The sequence below is a fragment of the Xiphias gladius genome, chromosome 14 (assembly GCF_016859285.1).
Source record: "Xiphias gladius isolate SHS-SW01 ecotype Sanya breed wild chromosome 14, ASM1685928v1, whole genome shotgun sequence".
In the NCBI taxonomy this organism is placed as follows: domain Eukaryota; kingdom Metazoa; phylum Chordata; class Actinopteri; order Istiophoriformes; family Xiphiidae; genus Xiphias; species Xiphias gladius.
In genome coordinates this window covers 8,866,425-8,889,467 of record NC_053413.1, presented here as the reverse complement: position 1 = coordinate 8,889,467, position 23,043 = coordinate 8,866,425, and the positions used below count along the sequence as shown (strand labels likewise).

General features: G+C 40.1%; 1 protein-coding gene across 2 annotated transcripts; it reads left to right on the top strand.

The window, feature by feature from the left end:
* The first annotated feature begins 3,633 nt into the window (after window positions 1-3,633).
* Window positions 3,634-19,761, top strand: LOC120799188 (SUN domain-containing ossification factor-like). 2 transcript variants are annotated; one of them, XM_040144146.1, is made up of 24 exons: window positions 3,634-4,037; window positions 7,276-7,390; window positions 7,689-7,811; window positions 8,158-8,390; window positions 8,594-8,698; window positions 8,879-9,020; window positions 9,110-9,227; window positions 9,397-9,521; window positions 9,631-9,698; window positions 9,815-9,922; window positions 10,271-10,376; window positions 10,968-10,988; window positions 11,493-11,548; window positions 12,417-12,499; window positions 12,744-12,809; window positions 12,902-12,967; window positions 13,176-13,266; window positions 14,829-16,187; window positions 16,290-16,377; window positions 16,898-17,002; window positions 17,315-17,472; window positions 17,753-17,874; window positions 17,996-18,051; window positions 18,142-19,761. In XM_040144146.1, exons 1-24 carry the CDS (start codon window positions 3,973-3,975, stop codon window positions 18,613-18,615), a joined length of 4,053 nt encoding a protein of 1,350 aa, XP_040000080.1. In that variant the 5' UTR covers window positions 3,634-3,972; the 3' UTR covers window positions 18,616-19,761. The 2 variants fall into 2 exon arrangements, with proteins under 2 accessions (XP_040000080.1, XP_040000081.1); XM_040144147.1 differs by lacking the exon at window positions 10,968-10,988 and having other exon boundaries at window positions 3,635-4,037.
* The last annotated feature ends 3,282 nt before the right edge of the window (window positions 19,762-23,043 follow it).

Below are 23,043 nucleotides of genomic sequence, written 5' to 3'. Positions count from 1 at the left end.
TAATGCCCCCCTACAGTAAGTGTTAATTATCAGCTTAATGTTCTCTTAGGAACAGAAGTTGTGTCTTAGTATGTGTGTGTAAGTGCGTGTTTGTGTGCGATTAATTCTGTGTAAGTGTGTAAGAGTGTGTGAGGACGTGTGCATGTGCTGTCTGTATGCACGTTTGTTGGCGTTTCAGTTGTATTTGTTTTCATGGTCACAGCTGTTAATGATGAATCATAAAGCCCTTGGGGGTAAATTTAATGTTGGACTTTTGTCAGTTGTTCCTGTGTTGTAGTAGCGGCCATACACACATAGCAAGGCTGAGGAGCACCTTCAGTATTCTCTGTATGGAAACAGCCTCAATAATGCATTTAACCTCGTCATAGGTGTCCACCTGTGCTGTATCAATGGTCAACTTGTGACCCTTGCAGCCTTAAGCCCCGATCCAGACGCTGACTGCTCAGATGGAACTTGCCACTTGAAAAAAACAAAGCAAAAACCAGTTGCTACTTAACATTGCAAAACACAAGTTCCTCCAGAAATGAACCAAGAACAGGCTTTTACATGTTTCCATTTAGCCTTCGTCTCAGGTTTGAAACATGCAACTCCATGCACATCACCAACTACCACTCTGTCTCTTCTCTCAACTCTTATTTCCTCTTCCCTCAAAACCATTAAAGCTAGGCAGTCAGCAGCAGATGCATCAGAGCTTAAGGTGGTATTGTCAATGTTCAAGTGCTTCTCTGTCAATTTGTTATTGTGTATGTGGGCTCAAACTGTGTTCTGATGTATATAGGTAATGATAAGGAGATACTGTACCTGTGGACTATAAAGACCTCATCCAGGATCCTAGCGCTTTAATCATTCTCTATGTCTCTAATCACTAATTGCTCTCTTCTCTCTGATGTAGACTGCCTTACCGGCATGAATTACAATTCTGTATTGCCAAAGCTAAATGTAGAAAGAGAATCGTAAAGTTGAAAAAAAATAAATAAAAAATCTGCTGAAGACCAACAATGAAATGGTTCCAGCTGTAGTGACATGGCATTGTTTAGCAGAGGGCATAATGTTAAACTGGGGGATTGCATCAGTTGTTATTTTCTGTGTCTCTGTATCGCTCCTCAATAAACTTCTTCCTCATAATGTCATATTTTGTCAACAGGGTCTTCACTGGTTCAGCCACTGGGTTATAGATATATATTTATGCAGAGCTCTCACTGGAGTGCAGCAAAAATAATGATATATGCTATGGCTTGCTTGTTTATTTATAGATACACACAGAAACGTATGTAAATGTAATCTCGGTTGGTACTTTGTCTACCAGGCCCAAGACAAATAACTATAGTAATTTTACAGCAAATTCTCTGATATCATATTGTACAAATAATACAGCAAAACATATGTGGTATTATTACTGCGTTCAACAGCTAATTACTACTTCAAGATCACGACAAACTTGATATCGAATCTGAACACTGTCTTCCTGCATTAATATCATGGAATTTTCATTCTGTAGGATTTTCTTTTAGCCAGAAGATGGCACTAATAGGTAGTTTTCATTTTACAGTTGCTTTTACATTCATCATTTCTGTTAGGCAGTTAGCATAACAAAAAAAATTGAAGAGCAGAGGTTCAACTCAAAAAAGAGGATGAATACACGACTAGAAAATGAACATAACTTAATATTATCCTCAAAGATTTTCGATTCTAATTTATATATCTACTTTCTTCATGTCTTATAGATGTCGTCATTTTTTTTGGATAACCTAATTGCACTTGTAATAGTGTAATTGTTATAAGGATCAATTAAGTAATAGTAGTAGTCAGTATCAAGTAATCTCTATCCCTTTAATATCTGCATCTACATTGAAACCTTCCCAAAATATACCGTGAATGTAAGATTAATATAGTGGTACTGTAGATTAAAAATCGTGCCCCTTGTGTATTATATACAACATTTACTTCAAAGATGAAACAATACTTAAAACTACGGTCCATAGTATTCCATGCACCAATACAAAAAGGTAGTTGGCTGCAGGTACCTCTTAAATATCTGGATTGATGAAAAGTGCTCCACACCTCGTATCTTTGCCCAATGGTCTAATCAGGAATGTTGAACCAGACTGCTTGTCTTACAGTGAAAACCTATTTAGTTAAACCAAAAACGTAAGCATAATAAGCATCCGCAAAGGGTAAAGACCTAAATGATTGAATACTGTTTTCTACCAGTGAAGGCCATAACCATGGAGGGGAGCAGAGCAAGGCCATCAGCTACACAACAACAAACAATCTGTAGCATAATGCATTTTTTTTGTTTTGTTTTTGACATTCTTCCTACCAAAATGCAGAAAAAAAAAGTCTTGATATTGTAACCCTAATGTCCTCATAATCAACTGTATAAGTTGGTATTGCTTCATGGGGATGAATGTATTGGGTATGTACCCTACAAGCTGAAAAACTACTCAGTATACAATAAATAAAAAAAGTGACAATAAAAAGCCCAAACTGCTTCACATCCCATCTGCTGTCTATCACTAACAGTATTGGATTTACTAGGGATAAAACCCTTGACTGTTTGTACTGACTATGTAAATGTTCATCTTTTTCTGCTATAGGAATTGATAGATGTCTAAACTGGTGCATGTGAGGATGGATTTTTTTTTTTTTTGTATAGAATAATATACACACTGCATACTATTGAAGACAAAGATTTCTTTCTTAAATACTAAAACCACCGGGATTACTGAGGAACCAAAGCCCGTTTTCACTGCCAGCCACGTGATGGCAGCAGAGGCCTACTTGAATTTTGTAGTTGTATCAGGAACCTAACCGGTCTGGCGTCCCCTCATTTTGACATATATTTTTTGAGCATGATCAGGGGGAAAAAAGGGATCAAGTACAATGACTAATTTAACGACAGGTGGCGTGTTAGATGATGAACTGGTCTGTCAGTCGGAGGTGCCTTCTGTTATGATTGCTCACACGTCCTGTGGTTACAGTGGCTGAAGTGCTGCTCCGGTGTGATCACGCATGCCCCCCCCTTCTCTTTTTTATTTAGTCCACCAGAGTCTTTTGACGCTTTGTCTCTTGTCCTCAGAAGCTGAGATTCAAATCACCCTTTTCGACGCCTGGAAAATGTTGCAGAGTTGAGTCGAGGGCTCCCTCTAGTGATAATAACATAGACATGCATTTACTGTTCGATTGGTATTGTAAAAAGTGGAAAGTGAAGCCCAACTAACCGCAGAACAACTTGACGCATTCATTGCTCTCACCTTTTGCAATAAAGGATGATACTTTTTTTCCTTACAAACGGTTGTAACAAACGCTTTGAATTGCGCAACTCTGGTCGTTTACCAATGATTGCGTCAAAGTTATCGTACTCCTCAAGTACGGGTTTTTGAAAGTCAAATAGTTGAGATTATTTGGAGTTCTTGTCAGGTTCTGTTGTTTTTTTCCTTCAGCTGTTGTCACAGCTTCCATGTTATTCACCCACTCACACACCAGTGACACGTTCACATGACTCGTGTATCAGTGTTTTTTGTAGTTGTTGTTGTTGTTATTATTACAACGTGAGACTTTTTTTTGTCGCGAGTCTTTTTGTCATGAGTCGTAATTCCACAATTATGATAATATATTCAGGCAGGACTGGCCTCTGTTACCCGGTTAAATGCCTCACCACGAGAAGCTCCACCAACTTGGGCGACCAGAGCCTGTGAAACGAGCGCTCCCAACACACTCTCAGTTTGAACTGCGCAAAAGCCTCTCTGCCTTTTCATTGGACAGCCGACACGCAGTGACAGTCGGTAGTAGCAGGTTGTGTGGTTGACAGCAGCTAGCATCACAGTTCACCACCGAAACACCTCACGCTGGCCAAGTTAACGGGAAGCAGCGGGCGAATTAACGCTCCTCACAGCTGAAGGCGACCGCTGACTGAAAGGATATAACGCTAGTTCTGAGTACGGCGAGGATGTCTGTCCCGGCGGGAGAGGGATGAAGATGACACCACTGTTATGGCGAGTTGTGTCAGTGTGGCTATGTGTAGCTGTAGTCTCATGGTAAGTTGGTTGAATTTGTCTCATTGAAACACAGTGCTATTATTTCGTAGGCAGATATTGACTGTGGAATCTACCAAACCACCTGATTAACCTTTCTCACGGTGGAAATCAGTTACAACGCAATAGCTAGCCAGCTAGCGTTAACATCCTGCTGTGATGTGGCACCTGGTTGACTTCTGACATGTTGTTAGTGTTACGGGTTAGCTTAAGTTGCTGAACACTAGCTGGCTTTAACGCTGTTTGGGTAGCTAATAACAAAGTTGTCCCTAACATATTACCTTATGTTATATAGTCCGGCAGATATAGATCTGGCAGTTTAATCAGTAGTTCAACCATAAACCTGTCAGCTCTGTATGAATCTCCTTTGAGCAGTAGCTTACAAGTGTCAAGTGTAACCTCTCTGGGAGACACCTGACAACAACTACCGTAGTATTTCTCCTCCACACACAACAATCTACTGGGTCTATGGCACGTCAGTGACTGTTGATTCCCTCGACCCTGGCCGGCCAAGAGCTAACCTTAGCCGACGTTGCACAGATCTGGTTTATCAGCTCTTGACAGGATTATAGGCCTTTCACGTCAGCCCCCTTGAAAGCTGGAGGTTGTTAGGTCTGGGTAAATCTGACAGAACAGACTAAAGGCAGCAGTGAGAGAGAGAGAGAGAGAGGAGAGATTACGCAGGATGATTATGGGCTCCCGCCATGATGTTAGAGGACAGTCAAAAAACATAACACGCACTGACTACTGTACTTCAGATAGAGAGTAGAGGGAGGGAGGGTGATATGGTGCGATACGGTATTAGGATCTATGCGGGTGATGTTGACCTGGCCTACTGGCCCACTGTCGCTTTAGCTCTCATTTAACAGTGAAGCTCTGAGCTCTAGTATTTTTGGCACAGGACATTTAGGTTGACTAGAAACGATGTCCCGGTCTGGACAGGGCAGTGGACGTTAGTCCCGCCAGTAGATGTTAATTGACTTTGTCTCGGCACTCAGACGTGTCATAACAGCCCAGGGGTCAGTAATAACGTACGGGGCGGTTGCGTTTCATGCGGGCGTAACGGCTGCCCGGCCGTGGTGTAGCTCGTGCTGTAACTGGAATGGCACACTGGGGCACTTTCTGGAGGAACGTAGATGTCGTTAATTTCATGAATCACATCCTGTGCCTTTCTTGTTATAGTTAACTGGAATGTCTTAAAATTGTTGCTCTCAAATTGGGTCAGCCGATATTTAATGTGAGATGATATAATTTTGTCCACCGTCAGAGATTTTGCCATAGTCGCCATACTGTGATATATTATAATTTTAATGTATCTGTTTGAATTAGACCTTTGTACCAGACCAGCTCATTAGCTCATTAGGACCGTTTTCATGGCTTTTTGTGGCTATTATGACGTTTTGTATTGGTATGATTTTACCATCAATATGATGAGGTAGCTTGATATGTCATATATTTATTTTTGCTGGATTAGCAAATAACAGATTCCTGTCCCATCCATTTTAGCCATCAACACATTTTCAATTAATTTTCCAGAAAAAAATAACATATATTGATATATATTGATATTGTGATATAGAATTAAATATATAATCTGTGATAAAGATTTTATCCACATTGACCACCTCTTTTAACAAAATACCAATGATGTGCCAAAATGTAAAGGGTTTTAATAAGGTCTGGGAATCGAAGGGTAACCCATTCTACGATTCCTTCACAGTATTTTGCCCACAATTAAAAATAATATCATAGCACAAGTGTTTCCACAACATGCATTATGCTGGTGCCTCAATATCAGTGTGTTTCAAGAGACTGCATCATGATACAGTATGTCACAATATCAATTGAAAGACTTGCAATCAAGTGTCAGACAGGTGTGTCTCAAGGACAATCTTGATGAGTGGACACCTGCGTGTGATCTTTGCACTTGTGGGTGACGTGTATCTCAGTCCTCTAACTTGCAATAGTGGGCCATTCACTCTGTGAATTGAGCTCTGTTTGTAGGTATTGCATGGGGTCTGCTATCCATTAAACGCCACATCCTATTCTTGCTGATTTTTTAAATTTTATTTTACCAGTTACTTTCCTGAAAAATTCATGTAGAGCATAGTAGGCTCTCCAACACACAGAATAGCCATTTCATCATGAAGGATACACCTAAAAACATCTTGTATTTGTAATACATTCATGTCATTTATCTATGCTAACTTCTAGCATTTCCTACCACTGCTTTAGCTCTTTGTCTGTAACCAGTTAGTTAATTATTTAGTTGCATTATGGATGCTGGCTTTTAATTAGAAAACAAATGCTCAGTTGTTTACTGAAGTGTTTGGAGCTAGTCTAACCTCTGAAACTAGATCAACAAAGCAGTTGAGCCAGCCAGCTCAGTGGCCAGGTAAATAACTTGACCTGGAATCCCAAATAAAATCCAGATACTAGCCTGGATTGTTGACAAGTTGTGGTCACTGTTGGAATGTGGCCTTTGAGGCTGGCGCAAGAGGGCCTTTTCCCCCGCAGGAACGTGAAATTATTGCAATTATTTAAAGTCGTGTTCCTACTAAATATCATTTCCTGCCAGGAGTGGTGATAGTCACTGTGACCCAGACCTCTTTTTTAGGAACAGTGTCACCTAACAGAGCTGTGGGGTTTAAAACAAAAGAGTAGGGTTTTAATGTATTCATACACAGAAACTTAACACTTACTAGAAAAAAACTACAGAAGAAAAAATCAGTAAAGGAAAAGGGAACATTATTCCTTTTTATTTTCACTCTCCTAAATAGTGTTTTTGTTCACTAAACAGGTGACAGATGCAGCAGGTTTCAGACCAAAACAGAACGTATTGAAATATAAAAAACATTAAAAAATTACTGCAGATTTCAAATTTTTTAAAGGCCCCACAGTCAAGTTGACCAATATGCAACTTGTTTAAGGTGTGTGTATTTAATTCCCTGACTCTGAATGCAGATAAGATATGTTGTCTATGGTGGGGTGCAGGCCACCTGGACTGGAGTGCGTCACACTGTGACTCTGGGATCCAGCTTCCTCTGTGTCTGACTCACTTCAGTCAAATAAAATGTTTAGTTTGCTTAATTCAATATTTTATGAATTATGGTCTTTATAATCTGCGCTTCTTTCCCAGATGCCAGGACATTTTCCAAAGTGTATTATGAGATGACCCATATTGAGATAAAATTGACTCAGTGTTATTATGACACTGACTATTGTTCCCTTCATCACGTAGGTACCCTAGTTGCTATGTTGGTTGCACAGAGTCGCACCAAGAGGCCCAGAGGCCCGAGTCCTCACAGGACATCAGTTCGGAGGAAGAGTCAGGGGAAAAGACTCCTCATCAAAAGGTAGCATCAGTTTTATGCTACTATACTACAACCCACCTCATTGCCCAGAGGTTTCACAGGTTGCTGTCTGAGATCACTCATGTGACCATACACTAATGTTATATAAATTATTTTATATATATATATATATATATATATATATTTATATATAAATTTTTTTGAATGTTTTATTTGTATGTAGCTTTTTCAGATATATGGGTGTTTTGGCTTCGATGATTAATGTGTCCCTTTCATGGGGTCATTACAAATTGCGTGTGCACGTGTGTGTGTGTGTGTGTGTGTGTGTTTTGTTCTCCAGGTTGAGGAGAGCTCGGTCTTACCTGCCCGGTCCTTGTCTGAAAATGAGCTGTTGCTGGAGGATTATCAGCAAAAGGAGGAGCAGACAACACAGGACATGGCCAAAAAAGAACAATATTCACAGGTATAATTGTTGAATTTATATAAATTTACACTTAGGTTTGGGACATTCAAATCCTAACTTAATACTACAAATGGGTTCCATGCAAGGGCACTTGCTTAATGCATGTAATAATTTCAAAGATCTATTTAACGTACTGATTTTACCATTTGGTTGCTCCCTTAGCAGCACAACAGCTTCAGACCCGGATAAGCAACCAGATACTTAACTCCATCCAGCTCTTTTTATTGATTATTCCTGGAACATTTGAAGCTTTAAGTGTTTAGTTGATCAATCCAAATCTGGCTAGTGGGCTAACCGTTTTAACATTCCACTCGACAGCTCAAGTGTCTTTCTGTTTTTCCATCAGACCTTTGAAGTGGAGGAGCCCACTATAGAGGCAGAAGTGGAGGCAGACAACAAAATTTCACAGTCTGAGCCAGATCCTGAGCCAAAATCAGATTATCAACATCATGAAACGTCTGTCATTCAAGACCAGGATTCAGCTGACCTACTCCCATCCTCCGACCCTATCTCTGGTTTTGCTGCTGAATTTAAAGACAATCCCAGCATTCCCAATCTTCAAAACAACATCCCAAATAGGTAAGCTATTATTACCTCAAATCTTTTTTTTCCCAGTTCATTAAATCTGTCAGCTATCTGTAAACGGCTTGTTTTTTTTGTATATGTTTGGCTTTATAGCGCCAAATGAGAAGAACAAGTTCCATTTAAAATGTTTCTTTTTTCTTGGATGTTTCCCTGCAAAAGAAAAGGCTTTAAAATGTACGATTGTTTTTTCATTTTAGTGTTTCAGATGATGTATCTGATGTAGCTGCACCTGAGGTCCTTGAATCTGACCTGTCCCCAGCTGACTGTGAAGAAGAAGAAAACAACCCATATGACATTGATAGGTGGGTACTGTTAATCTTGTGGCATAGAAAAATATCAAAGTAACATTTCTCTCGCATTGTTGTCAGGTTGGCTTTGAGTGTTAGTCGTGAGCCTAACCACCTCAGAATGTGGTCGAAGTTCTTTTTAAGAATAACTGTCACTATTTGTAACAAGACAACAATGTTTTTGTGTTTCCAAAGCATTCCTCCGGTGGTTCTGGAGAACACTTCCAACGTTCATACTGCAGGCACTATAACCCACACTGACCCTCCTCTGGCTTCTCCAGGTGGTCACAGCACACAGCATCTGGAGACCAACATATCACACACGCCGAAAGAGCAGGTAAGGAACTGAGATACAGTGTGAATTATTTTCTCTTTTCCCTGCCAGAGGAAGAGTCCAAGCTCTCATTTTCTCAATATCTTTGACAGGACCTTAGCTCCTCTGTTACCACAGACGTAGATTCCAGTGTGAGCAGCAAAGACCCAGAGGACATCCCCACTTTTGATGAGTGGAAGCGGAAGATGATGGAGGTGGAGAAAGAGAAGAGTAAGACTACATGTTGATCCTGCTCATGAAGTTGTTTTAAAACATATTCTGCATGATGCATATTATGCATCAAACCAAATAATAATTTCTATTTCATATCAAACTACAGGAGTGTAAGGGCTGAATTTTAATATTTACCACAATTCTTGGATGTGTTTTCTCTCCATAGCTCTGTCTGCTCACACCTCAAACAATGGGGGTTCTCATACAGTGAAGAAGGTCCAGAAGAACTTCAATAACTACGCCTCAGTGGAATGTGGGGCCAAGATCCTTGGCGCTAACCCAGAGGCTAAGGTACTGTATATGTAATAACCATATCATACTGAAGAATTTGCTTGCTCGGTTGGATGGTGACTTAATGACAAATACAGCTGATATGGATTTGTTCATTTGTTTCATATAGAGCACTTCAGCCATATTGAAGGAGAACATGGACTTGTACATGCTAAACCCCTGTAGTAACAAAATCTGGTATGTAGTATGCGTGCATCTCCTGCTTTCTATCCTTAAATGTAAGACAATTTCTTTTCATCTCCTTCATCTGAAGCCCATTTTCTACGTTTTGCTTCTCGTTCTGTCTCACTCAGGTTCATCATTGAGCTCTGTGAGCCCATCCAGCTGAAGCAGCTGGACATTGCTAACTTTGAACTCTTTTCCTCTACTCCCCAAGACTTTCTGGTCTCCATTAGTGATAGGTATGCATTACAGCTACTAAATATGATACAGTATGGAAATATATCTGTTATATCTTCAGTGAAGTTGGAGATCAAAAACATACCTCTAACAGTTAACAGCTTGCTAATGATAATTATCTTTGGATTTAATCAGATTTTCGATAAAATTTATTGAGAGCATTTATTGGAAAAACTAAGTGTGGGTCATTATTGAAAACATATCAAAATATTAATGCAATTAAAGCTGGTACCAATTTTAAATGATCAAATCCAGTGCTCTTTCGTTTTCATAATTTCTAATGACACCAAGCTGTAATCATGACATCCGGACCACTGAAGCGACTGTGTTGTATACACTTGCTCCTCCAGATACCCAACAAATAAGTGGGTAAAGCTGGGAACCTTTCATGCCAGGGATGAACGCACAGTCCAGAGCTTCCCATTAGATGAGCATCTTTATGCTAAATATGTGAAGGTGAGCACAATGTTTTGTTTTGTTTTTTAGTCACACTACCTCTGCAACTGTCCTTATTTATGTTAATGTAGTGTAAAGGAATCACCGTCATCTCTAAATGCAGTTGAATATTTAATATGTACATTAAGCAGGGTGGTTTCTGTACACTTTCTCTCTGAATCTCTTTGAATGGAAGTTTCGGTTCCTTTACTTTTATTTTGTTCCTTTGGTATAAAGTCATAAGGTCATTCTATGGTTGGTAGAGTGGCTATTGAGACTGTATTGTAGACGGTCTTGACATCTGTATGTAATAGTTGTGGTTGCTTACAGTCAGTTATTCTGGTTAACTGAAAGTTAATTTCAGTGTTGCGAATATTATACATCCTTCTCGATGAAAACATCAGCAAAAGTCCTGAAATGTGGAAGGTGACTGGGCCCATTTGGAAAGAGTTTTACGCTCTAGATTTAGATGACCAAATTTCAAAGACAGTGGCATCATTTTGCATCTGAAGTGACTCAAATAAAGCCAACACACACTATCTGTCCCTGTTCTGAATGCATGTCTAAATCTCCTTAATTTCTTCTCTCCTTTTTTTGTTTCTCTTGCTTCAGATGTTCACCAAGTACATAAAGGTTAGCCTGCATTTCTTTTAGTGGTCTGTGGTTGAGTGAACCGACTAGTAAACATGGAGGGGAATGTCTTTTGTCTTTCTTCTGTCCAAGTGGTCTGGTCATCTTTTAAACAGTATCAGATTTAACTTGCTATGCTGCCTGCTAACCCATTATAACTTCAAGAAATATTCTTTGAATGCATTTATATTGCACATAATGAACATTTGATAACCCAATGAATTGATACCCACCTGATATAATTCAGATAATCAGGCATATTCTGTCAGATGATCTAACCTATCATATACTAAGATGTTTCTCTCAGATTTCCTCACACAGTAACTCCCTGCCATTCAGTCCATCAGTAATTCCTCTTAAGCCATTGTTTTCATTTTACCACAAAACAAAATCACAGCTTTGCTGTTTGTTCGTAACACAACCACTGCTGAGAATGTTGATTTGCGTTGGGTATAAAACAGCACACGTTTCAATCATAATATCTGAATCCTTTTTCATTTTCTTCAGGTAGAGCTGGTCTCTCACTTTGGCTCGGAACATTTCTGTCCTCTCAGTCTCATAAGGTATGCAACAAATAACGCAATATAGTTTTCATAACATACTCTAAAAACAAAGAATAAAATATGACACATTGTTGGCTTTCACTTTCACTTATGAAAACCTGTAAAATGGAAGTGAGAATTTCCATTATACAACAAACAAGAAAGTTAAAGCAAAATGTAGCTTGTGCCATTTACAGTATGTGTCCTGTTCTTCTTCTGGTTGTATCTTTATTTTTTGTGTGTGTGTGCCTCATGTTTTTGTAGTTTATTATGCATTCACCTATTTTTAATCAACTGTAATTAAATCATTCGGCCAAGTCTATGTTTTCCAGATGATGGCTTGTTGCATACTGCATGAGCTCGAGATGGTGTCAAGTGATATTATTTCATATTTTGCATGCAGTCAAGGTGATTTAGCTCACACTTACCCCTTACCAGACTATCAAGCCTGTGGAGGGAGCAAGTGCAGTTGATGCATATGTTAGCTGCTGCTCATAGTCCACTTCTGCAAAAAGTAAAGATAAATGTTGGCTGAAGCCTTCACACAAAAGAGGTGACAAATATCGTCAAAACCAACACACATATAAAAACTGTTGATTATGATGGTTATTTAGGAAGTATTTCTGGTGCAGTTTCAGAAGCCCCATCAAGGGAAATCAAAACAAGTCTCATGTTGAAAGAAAAAGGACCACTTATTGGATGGCTCTTCTATATTGTATGACCTTTGTGTGTTGTATTCTTTAAGCATAGCTCTCTACCCCATTGAGACTGAAGATCTTAGAGTGGACTCCTTTTAAGTTGCCGCATCAAACAGTTTAGTTCTTAGCTTCCCTGATCACTGCTACATGAGCATGGCTATAGAATGATTTTGACATACTTTTTATGCCAGGGTGTTTGGCACGAGCATGGTGGAAGAGTATGAGGAGATAGCTGATCCTCCAGAAAGGCCGGATGATCAGGACGATGACGTGGGTAAGAACTGAAAACGTCACATATTTAGTACAGTTGGAAATATTATCCACGTGATAAATTCTGTTTGGTACAGTTTATATTACTTATGAAGATAATATGATCAGACATTCATTTGTGTATTCGGGCATCATTTTTCATGTTCAGGTTACAAAAATGAAAGTGGTTTCACATTCACATTTATTAGTGTACTTTGATGTTTTGTTGTGAGATTGATGTGTTTTAATAAGTGCACCGCTTTCTACAGATTATCCATCCGGGCATGCACCCGGTGAAGTCAAGTTATCTAAGAATCTGATCGGATCAGCAAAGGGTAAGTCTGGCCGAAAGGGATTTCTACTGCTTAAAAGATGACCTGGATTACTGTATTAATTTGTTACTCTGGTGTTTAAATTTTCTCTTTAGATGTCATTTTGAACATGGTCAGTAATATTGCTGTTAATGTTCTCGGCGGAGGCCCAGAGACACAAGGTATGACCAACACAAACAGCTGGACGTTTCTGCTCACCAACACCTCAAGTATTTTATAAATGAAATGCAGTCACTATTTTATTTTCCTTAAACTTAAAAAAATTTTTTTTTTCCTTTTCAGTTATTTACAATATGGTGGAGTTTGTGAATTGTAATAATTCGTATAGTCAATCTTAATGTTTTTTTTTTTTTAACTTACATTTTGTAGGCAATATTTCATCCCATGAAGTGAACGTGACTGAGCCATCAGCGCAGCTTGAAACCACAACCCAAACTACCACTACAGATCTTAGTTCAGTGTGAGTACCTGTCAAGTGTTTTATAACATCACTCAAAGTTACTTTCAATAAATATATAACCATAGCATTTTTTTTCATAGTTGAACATACAACCGCATAATTTGAAAATACTGACAATTCATTTATAGTGTTTGAAGGGGGTGCAAGTGGTCATTATGACTTAGGTCATAAAGCATTTATAACTCTATCTGAAGTCTGCACAGAAAACTACAGTATACAACAAAACTGAGTTCACGTTTAATGATTCAAAACTGTGTCATCTTACACACTAGTATTTTTAAGTATTTTCAAGTTGAAGGGTAGGGTATTTGATCTTATGTACAACTAAAACAAGCTGGTTAGTTAGACTACAACCTCCATGCAACAAAACTGCGTTTACCTGTGATCACTTCAACAGATTTTATTAAACCTGTGTTTTCCAGGTAAGGCTCAATGCATAAACAGGGATATAAAATAACCTGTGAACACCGCAGTTTTTCAGTTTTGGCCCTGGTTATGTCTAATGCAACAAGGCTCCACATGGTAAGGAAAAGCCTGAACAAGTAAGAAAACAGACTTTGAGACTTCACAAAGATAGAAGAGGGTACAAAAGCATCAGTAGGCTACTGAATATAAGCTGAAACACAGTTGCAGCAGTGGCGGGAGGTATAGGAAGAGTCATAGTACCAAGAACTGGAGGTGCAATGGCCGTGCGCAGTTCACTATTTATGCAGCCTTGCATTGAAAAACAGATGGGTAAGTGCTTCTGATTTGGCACAAGGATTATCTGTAGAAACTGGTGTTTCAGTTGGTGATCAGATAGTACGAAGGACATTGCACAAAGTCAGCCTGTATGGATGCAGTCCAAGAAAAAAACCGTTGCTGACAAAACTGCAAGATTACACTTTGCCAAAGAATGTGAAAAGAAGCCTGATGAATGTTGGCAGCACGTTCTTTGGTCGGAAGAAACCAAAATTAATTTATTTGGATCAGTTGGGTGCACTGAAAAAGTATGTCCCTTGACTTGAATCCAAATGGAACATCTTTTGAGTATTTTAAAGTAGGAGGAGGAGTAGTGAAACCCCTCCAGCAAAGAGCAGATGAAATTAATCATCTGTGAAGAATCGCACATCTCTCCACAGATTTGTGCAAGACTGGTATCATTCATGCCCAAAAAGATTGAATTTATTATCAAAAATAAAGGCAGACATACAAAATATTAAAAATAAAACAACAGAATCTCACTAATGGAGGGTGTACTTTTGTTCCAGTATTCTTTAATACGGACCTTTCATTATAGTTTAAATAGTCAAACATTTCTGTTTTTCAAATCAATTGTCTTCATTTGTCTTGGGCTTTGGCGAAGAACAAATAAATTTGTATTAAATTAAATGTCTTGCTTCTTCATTAACCTGTGCTCTGTAACATAATGGATAAAGTTACTTTACATGCTCTAGATACTTTATTTTGTAGTTGAGTTTGAAGAGCTACATATTGGGTTATTTTTGAAGTTTGTGGGTATAGTATTGTGTCCTGCTTTTGCTGTATTTAATATGTACTATATTGTTCTTCTGCCTCTCTAGTCCAGACTCTGAAGAGGTAGAAATTTTACCAGACCCTGATATCCCTACAACTGCAGCCCCTTCTTCAGAGACCCCAGTGTCAGAGACACCTGATACTGATACTAGCAAACAAGAGCTCCCCCCAGTGAAGGAAAACATTGTTACTCCTTTAGAGAAAGATGAGGAAGAACCTACCCATTCTACAATCACTCTTTTGGATAAGGAGGAGGAGTTGGATGAAGAAAAAGAGAAAAGGGATCAATCAAATCAAAATGACTGTGCTCTACTTCTTTCATTTTCTTCTTCATGCTCTTGCACAGCTTCCCTCCAGGAATATCTCCATCAGCAGTGTTCAGTCCTGCTGTCGAAAAAGAGGAAATGCCTAACAAAAGACAGAAAGCAAATGATTCCTCCTATCCAAACACCCACTTGGCACATACCCCTGTCCCCCTCCGCCTGCCCTGAACCTCATCCGCACCACAGTGAGATACATCAGCTTCATGAAAAAGAACAAGCTTCTGAGCACCAACCCGAGAGTGGAGCCAGCCCATCAGAATCACCACAGCCTCCAGGGAACACAGTAGAATTTCATAGAGAGTCTATGTCAAAACCTCCTGTGCTGGAGCCCAGTCAAACCTCGAGCCTCCCCAAACCCAGTGCCACCGATTCATCTGCTGCCAAACCTTCTCCTATTGTGGAGAGACCAGAGCTGTCTTCTGAGGAAATGGCAAAGAAGCTAAGGCCAGAAAAGAGCCTGGATGTGCTGGCTGAAGGGAAACACACAGACCCTTCAGTCTCACTCAGTAGCTCCATCTATGTGAAACCCAGTGTCAGTGCAACAGTGGACGATGCCTCAGTGGAACCAGCTGAGGAGAAGCCAAATATTGATGTTTCTCAAATAGAAATAAATACCCCTGTCCAAATCCCAGATAAAACAGATCAGTCTCAGGTTCTCCTTCCAACCACCTCCCTTCATTTAGAACATCACCCACCAGCTGTACCTGAAAGTAGCACTGCTTCCACTGAGCTGTCCAGCCCTGCTCCAGACACTGTAACAGAACTTGAGCCCTCTGGTGGTCCCCCAGTCATCACAGCAACTAAAACGGAGGATCTCACAGAAGAAATCTCTACATCAACAGGTGGCACTGGTCAGCTGCCTCGCCCCTCTTCTCCAGCTCCTCCTTCTTCTCCTCCCTCACCTACCTCACCATCCCTCTCAGACATTTATGCAGAAACCCCCAATGGCACAGAGCAGAATGGCAACCTGGTGCATGGCTCCAGTCAGAAGGAGTCTGTGTTCATGAGACTCAACAACCGCATCAAGGCCCTGGAGATGAACATGTCACTCAGCGGACGCTACCTGGAGCAGCTTAGTCAGAGGTGAGGGACGGGGACACAAAAAACAGAAGGAGATGCTATTCTTCATGTATGAATTGAGTTGAGGGTGATATTAAGATTTCTTCTTCTATGTTTTGATACTAGGTATCGGAAGCAGATGGAGGAGATGCAGAAGGCTTTCAACAAAACAATCATTAAACTCCAAAACACCTCCAGAATAGCAGAGGAGCAGGTGAGCAATGAAAGGGCACAAATGTTATCCCAGGCAGTTGCCATGGAGTTCCCAGCACCAAATGGCATACAGACAAATTTAGCTACTTGCTTGTGAACACAGTGGAGCATTTAGCAGCAAAAGCGCCAAATATTTGCCCCAGGAGTTCGTAGAGACAAAAACAAACCCAAACAGAGAGTGAATATTACACTTAGAGTCAGAAGGTGTCTAGAAACACGACTGCAAATGAATACTAACGTTGCTCCACGTCTGCTCGATGTGTACACCTATCAGCTAAAGCATTAAAACCAGTGTTTGCTAACATGTTTACCATATCAACTTTATCGGATGATATGTCAATGTGGGGTTTACGGCTTGTTTCTGCTGACACCAAGCAGCCAAAAAACTGTCTGTGCTGCTTTAAATATTGTACCTTGAAATATTTATTCATAATATCTCTACATACTATTTAAATCATGCAAATCTGAATGGGTGTGTGAAGATGTGTGGTTGCTTAATACGTTGTCCTTTTCTCCCATAGGACCTGCGTCAGACTGAGTCCATTCAGTTGCTGCAGGGCCAGCTGGAGAACGTGACTCAGCTGGTTCTCAACCTGTCTGTCAGAGTCAGCCAGCTGCAGAGTGAGGTAGCTACAACACTCCAGGCACAAAGGCTTCATCTGTAATCAGGGGGTTTTTCAGCAGGGGATTAAACTGAGTAAATTTAGTCCATTTTTCTGGGACCAAGTCATTAGGATGTACCAGTACTTTTGCCTACCAGATCGTTATGCATAGTTTGAGGAACATCTTTAAGGCTGTGAAATGCAGTGGTACTTCAACTTCTGGATTATATGTCTGAATGTGTACTGTCCATTTTCTGTCTGTTTCCGTCTCTTATTTTGTCACATCAGATATTGCCACAGTTTTGCTAATGGCGTAATCAACTTTCTGTCTCCTAGGTGTCAGACAGGCAGAACTACCTGCTGCTGTCTCTGGTGTTGTTTCTGTGTCTTGGCCTGTGGCTGTGTGTCAGCTACTGCCGCATCTCCACTGTTCCACCAGTCGCAGAACAAGAGGAACCAGTACCTAAGAGCTACACCTACTGCTGTCCTGAAAGGTAGGGTAAAAATAAAAATAACGTTTTATATCTATATATATATGTATATAATACTACAATGTACAAATGTCATTATTACCAGATTAGTGTAGTGAAAGATGAAATGGCGAGAGGTTACAGTACCTTGAATTGCTTCCAATCGTTAAGCCAGTTTATTGATACAATTATTAATCAAGAACATCGCAGCTGGAATCTTAAGTGATCACACAGCCGTTACTCATATCTTAATAGAGGTGCTACATGCAGTGCTTTCCCTCAACCATTACTGTTTCCTTAATAGGCAGTTCTCTTCCTGTGATGAGACGGGCTTGAAGAGGAGTGCATCCTATCCACTGATACACTCTGAGGCATTCCAGTCAGCCACCACTGAGGGTATAGTTGTACAACAAAAGTGCTGTCATGGTAATAATACAAATTGTTTTCAAGTTTTTTTTTTTTTCATATAACTTGAATACTAGCTAATCAATCCAGAATTGAACCCTTCCCTTTCTTGGTAGAATTAACCTCATTGTTTGGCTCACAGGCCCAGAAAATCGGCACACAGAGGAGACCCGGAGTCTTTGTCCAGCTAACAGAAAGGTGTGTAAAGACAAATTTATTGCAGGGCAGAATATAAAATATAGTTTGAAAAAGTTGTTTACATTTTCTCCCTAACCTTTCCCCACACAGAGGAGACGTCGTAAGATGAAGCCTATAGAGAAAGTGGAGACTCTGAAACCCTCTTTTCATGCTGCTCCAGAACTGAGTAATGGAGCTGTTATATGTAACGGTGTACCTATCACCACAAACCCTACACCTCTTACAAAAAGGTTACTTCAGCCTACCTTCAGAGACTCACCGTCAGAGGGCAGCTCAGAGGGATCCTCACATTCAGATGACCCCTCCTTTTGTGGCATCACCACAGCCTGCTCTCGAATCTGTGACAGCCTCCCGCCACCCAAGACCCGGGCAGAGAAACGGGCTTTAAGACGCCAGCGTCCCAAGCCCGGCTGTGCGGGCTCGGACTTGCTTCAAGCCCCAAAGAGGAACAAGAGTGATCCGTTGCCCATCTCTACCATACATCTACCATATATCATGAACAGGAAAACAGAGCAAAGCTCTGGGACTTTTGGGGTAAATGTTGCCCTCTCAGGTTCTGTTTGACAGGACAAAGAGACAAATTTAAAAAAGGCTCCACTCCTTCCCACTGACTGCGAAACTCTTTCCAAAACAGGATGGATGATAATTTCTGTAGCCACAGGCAGCTTTAAGCTCCAAATCGAGACAGTCCTTTCACTCTCACTGTTTAGTTTCTTTTTCTGTTCATGTTCTCTGTTCTGTTCATGTCAGACCTTTTTATATTTGTTAAACTTCAAGTCAAAGAAATATCTTCCCAGCTTAAAATTAAAGATTTCCCTCTGTTTGGAAATGTTTACTGTGACCATCGACCTAAGATTTTAACAAAAAGGACTCAGTTTTATTTTCTACATAATGTGCGCACTTAACAAGTTCAACATCTCTTTTTTCAAAACATTTCTGTCTTTAAATCATATATATACATTTTCAATCTGTTTTTTTTATTTCATAGTAAATCTAGGTTAATTTTTCTGCCAAGAAGTTGCCTCGGACCTTCAAGGACAAGCAGAGGACTTTTACTTTTGTCAGTTTCACCCATCAGAGTAAAAGCAAAGAAACTGTTTGAGAAAACTATAGGGTTTACAGCACAGCAGAAGTACTTGGAAGAAGAAATACTGTACAATAGTATTAGCAAATTTCTATACTGAAAGTGGACAAATAGAGCTACTTAACATAGTCATAGCCCTGTGCTGTTATGTTGTGGTTATGTTAGTTACTGATTCAGTGAAGCAGAGAGAAAAGAAAAGACAGGTGTGTACTCATAACATTGACTGACTTCAGGTTATGAGTTTATTTTATTGATTTATGTAAAAAGAAACTAGTGCCTGAATACAATTAAATACTGAGTCCACTCAACCTTCAAATAATACAAGATACAGCACTTTTGAAAAATTATTTGATGGGTTTAATTTCATTATGAAGCAGTGTAATTAAAGATTTTAGCCAGCAGTTTGGAAAAAAATGCAAAGTTGTATCAAACATGTAAGTAAAGGATGGAAAAATTCTGCTTCAACCCTCAGCCTTTGACATGCCTCAGGTTTGAAATGCCAGGTTTTCCCCTCAAGTTGCTGTATCTTTCCGTCATCTGAAATGCGATTGGTTGGTCTGAGTGAAAGCCCTGGGACTGTTCACTACTTTCCAACAGCTTAATTCACATTCCTAGCGATGCTGCGAGTGCTATCAAGGGAAAATTGAGGACCCAGGACTCTGACCTTCTGAGAGCGGCAAGCTTCCGCTTCACTGAGGTACCTTGAGCCGCTCAATGAGCCCCTCCTACCTGCCTCAGGAGTGTTGTTCTCTAACTGGCCCTGGGCCCTGGGCCCTGAGCACTGAGGGAGAATAACGTTCCCCTCCCCGCTCAGTGTTATTGAAAGGTAACGGTAAGAGCTTGTGATCGTTGCTGACTAGTGTTAGTCAGATAGTATTTTTATAATATCTTCTGCTTGTATTTGTATGTAGTTGAGCACCAGATACAGTGGGTTTAATTTACAGGAATATGAGCACCGTAGTTAATTACAGTCAAGAGTGTGTTGTTGCATAAGAATGGGAGACATTACAGGGTCAGCTACAGAAAGACCAGCAACATGGGTGAAATTCCTCGTTAGGTCACAGAATATGACATAACATCTCTTAAGTGGCACTGACATTCATATACACTCCTCTGATTGGCCCAGTGGTTTTTGCACATATTGCGCAAATGGTTCATTTTGCAATTTCCCTTTCAAAATTTTGAAAGGTAAAAACGTGTCACAGTCACAGCTGTACATAATTGAAATGGACAACACACACACGTGTCGATAGACATGTACTTATTCACCAGACAGTAGTATGGGGAAAATAAGAGAAATACAGCGATTTCACCCAGGTCTGCAGGTAGCAGAAAATTTTACTATGGTAACCTCTCTTATGTAAGTGTTTCATTGCTTTGTGCAGCAGGGGGCAGTGAAATCTTTCTATAAACCCGCAATGATTTTTGATCCACCATCACTATCTTTTCCATGTGATGAGTCATTACTCAGGATGGAAGTAAATTACTTCAAGGGCTAAGCTGCTTTCCATCGAGCCATCTCATTTGCTTTTGCCAGTACAGAGCCGCTGAAAATGTGGTCCTTATTATCCTATCTGTGTTCTGTTAACAAAAGTACTTGTTAGAACAAGGAATATTCCATTTGAACGTGCTAGCTGTTTTGTAGTGTACATTTTTAATGGAAAAAAGGACACTGACTGAAAATGTGTTTGAAGACAGGATCTTTTGATGTGTAGCCTCAACCAAGCACATTTATCATACGGCTCCAGCTGTGTTTTTCAAGTCGAAAAACTGGATTAATTCTATTTACTGTTACATACGCGGTCTGTTGCTGTGGTCAGGCACGGTCACAGCGGTGGTGAATGTGAGAAATTAGGTTAAAACCTCTTTATTCATCTGACCCGGTTGGGTAGCAGGAGCCTTTCAGAGATAAGCGTGCCTGATGCTCTTTTTTTTTCTCCTTCATTTTGTTAACAGAATTCCTAGGTTTCTCTTTGCCATGCCTCGTCCCAAAGATTATCTGTAAATGCAGGGCTGCAATCCTCTTTTCCAAGGCACTCTGCTTTTATCCAAGGTCTGTTATGGACTGAATATTCTCAGTATGCTGTTGTATATGTATGTTTTTATTATGGTATACTGGTGTCTATACTTACTGTTAGCTTGTTCACTCTCTCGCCCAACTCCTTTTGAAAACTGAAGAAAATAAATCCAGTTTCTTGGCAGAAATGACTCCCTAAAACTCTAAATAGTTATTAAAGGAGCACTCCACTAATTTTGCCCATTACAGTCGGTTTACTCGTCATGAAAAGTACCACTCAACATGTGAAAACAGTTGTGCAATGTCTTCTGTAAGCTAGCTAGCAGCCGACCGTGAGTGCTGTGGGTGTGTTTAGCTTAGCTTCTGACTGATCTCAGAAGTCACCCGAAATCCATTTCTTTCTGTTAATTCCATCTTAAGTCTATCGACTTTATATAAAAATGTCAAAGATTTTGCCCTGCATTCTGTCTGAGCGCAGCTTGAGAAAACATTAGTTGTCTTGGTTTTGGGCTTGGAGAGGGGAAAAAAACCAAAAAAACAACAACAACAACAAAAAAAACACTATACAACAGAGAACCCGCGGTACAAACTGAGAGCATAGGGCATGGGAAAATGAAGGGGGAAACAAAATTATGCTACTGGTTGCATTGTTGGAAATGTAGGATCTGGTATTTTGGAAGCTTAAGCAATTTCAGTGATTAAAAATTAAGATAGTCGGCTTCTGTTGCTTTGTTTTTGATCATTCTTTGCTAAATCTGTCTCTTGTGAGTAGCACAACTTTATGGAAGTGCAGCACTATCAGTAACCCTTTAATCAGCACTAATATAATTTTCTTTTGAAGTACCCCATTGAAACATTTGCAGTATGTTTCACGTGGTCTTAAACACGAGAAACATGCTGCAAATTATTTTATTTCATTATTTTATAGTAATGTTGATTTGTAAAATAATGATGTTTTCGATGTTGCAAACTGAACTTGTTACCATCAAGAGGAAAAGGTTCACCCACGTATGTGTGTTAGTGTGTGTTGGTAAAGCTTTGCAAGCGCCAGTTCCCATTGGCCCTGAATGCTCACCTGTCCTTTTAAAGGGCAAAGCCTCTAACCTTCACTTTCTCTTTCCATCTTTCCATTACCTGGTTTCCACTTAAATTCACTTTTTCTCCACATTTCGTCACTGACGATGATTCACACGTTCATCTATATTTTTCTCCCACTGCTCTTGGCCTCCTCTACCTCCTCCTTCCTATAGCTCCCTCCTCTTTTTCTCTCACCATGCATACTTCTCTCTCTCGGTGTGGGAGGGGGGAGTTAGCGAGGGATGGAGGATCCCGTCAGTGTGAGCGTATGTGATTGGAGGAGAATAATCCTCTGAGTGCTTTGCTTTCTTAGATTTTTATGAGAGGGGAGTAGGGGGGTTTCTTTGATGTTCTGCGGATACCATTTGAGGCCGCAGCATTAAATTCGGATTTACAATTTCTGTCAGAGATTCTTCCATCCCCTCCCTCTGCCGTCTTTGTGTGTTATAGCTCATTTCCTTCTTTTTCTTTAAATTGCTCCACTTATAATTCAACGACCCAGTTTCCTGCACTTCCTCCATGTTGTTGGACATCACAATAAACACACTTGTGGTGATTTAGGAGCAGTTAAATCCTCTTCACGGTTGGGCTACAATGGCATTCGGACTGGGCCGTTTACCAGGGTGCTTCGCAAGAGGCCGATAAGACCTAAGCAGCCACTTGAAATCAATTTGGCCATGCCTTACCCTCAGTGAGCCCACTGTCGCAGTCCATGGGAAAGTCCCATTCCCATGTGCTTGTGATTAAGCTCGGTGCATAGGGCTGAAGTAGCCTTTCAAAAAGCTGCAGCTGACATGCCACGTTTGGTTGGAGA

What these genes read in the sequence shown, in the direction of transcription:
- LOC120799188 (XM_040144146.1), top strand. Translation starts at nt 3,973, where the DNA reads ATGAAGATGACACCACTGTTATGGCGAGTTGTGTCAGTGTGGCTATGT. An exon ending in AAAAGACTCCTCATCAAAAG is followed by an intron (nt 7,391 to 7,688) that starts GTAGCATCAGTT and finishes TTTGTTCTCCAG; the next exon opens with GTTGAGGAGAGCTCGGTCTT. An exon ending in GGAGGTGGAGAAAGAGAAGA is followed by an intron (nt 9,228 to 9,396) that starts GTAAGACTACAT and finishes TTCTCTCCATAG; the next exon opens with CTCTGTCTGCTCACACCTCA.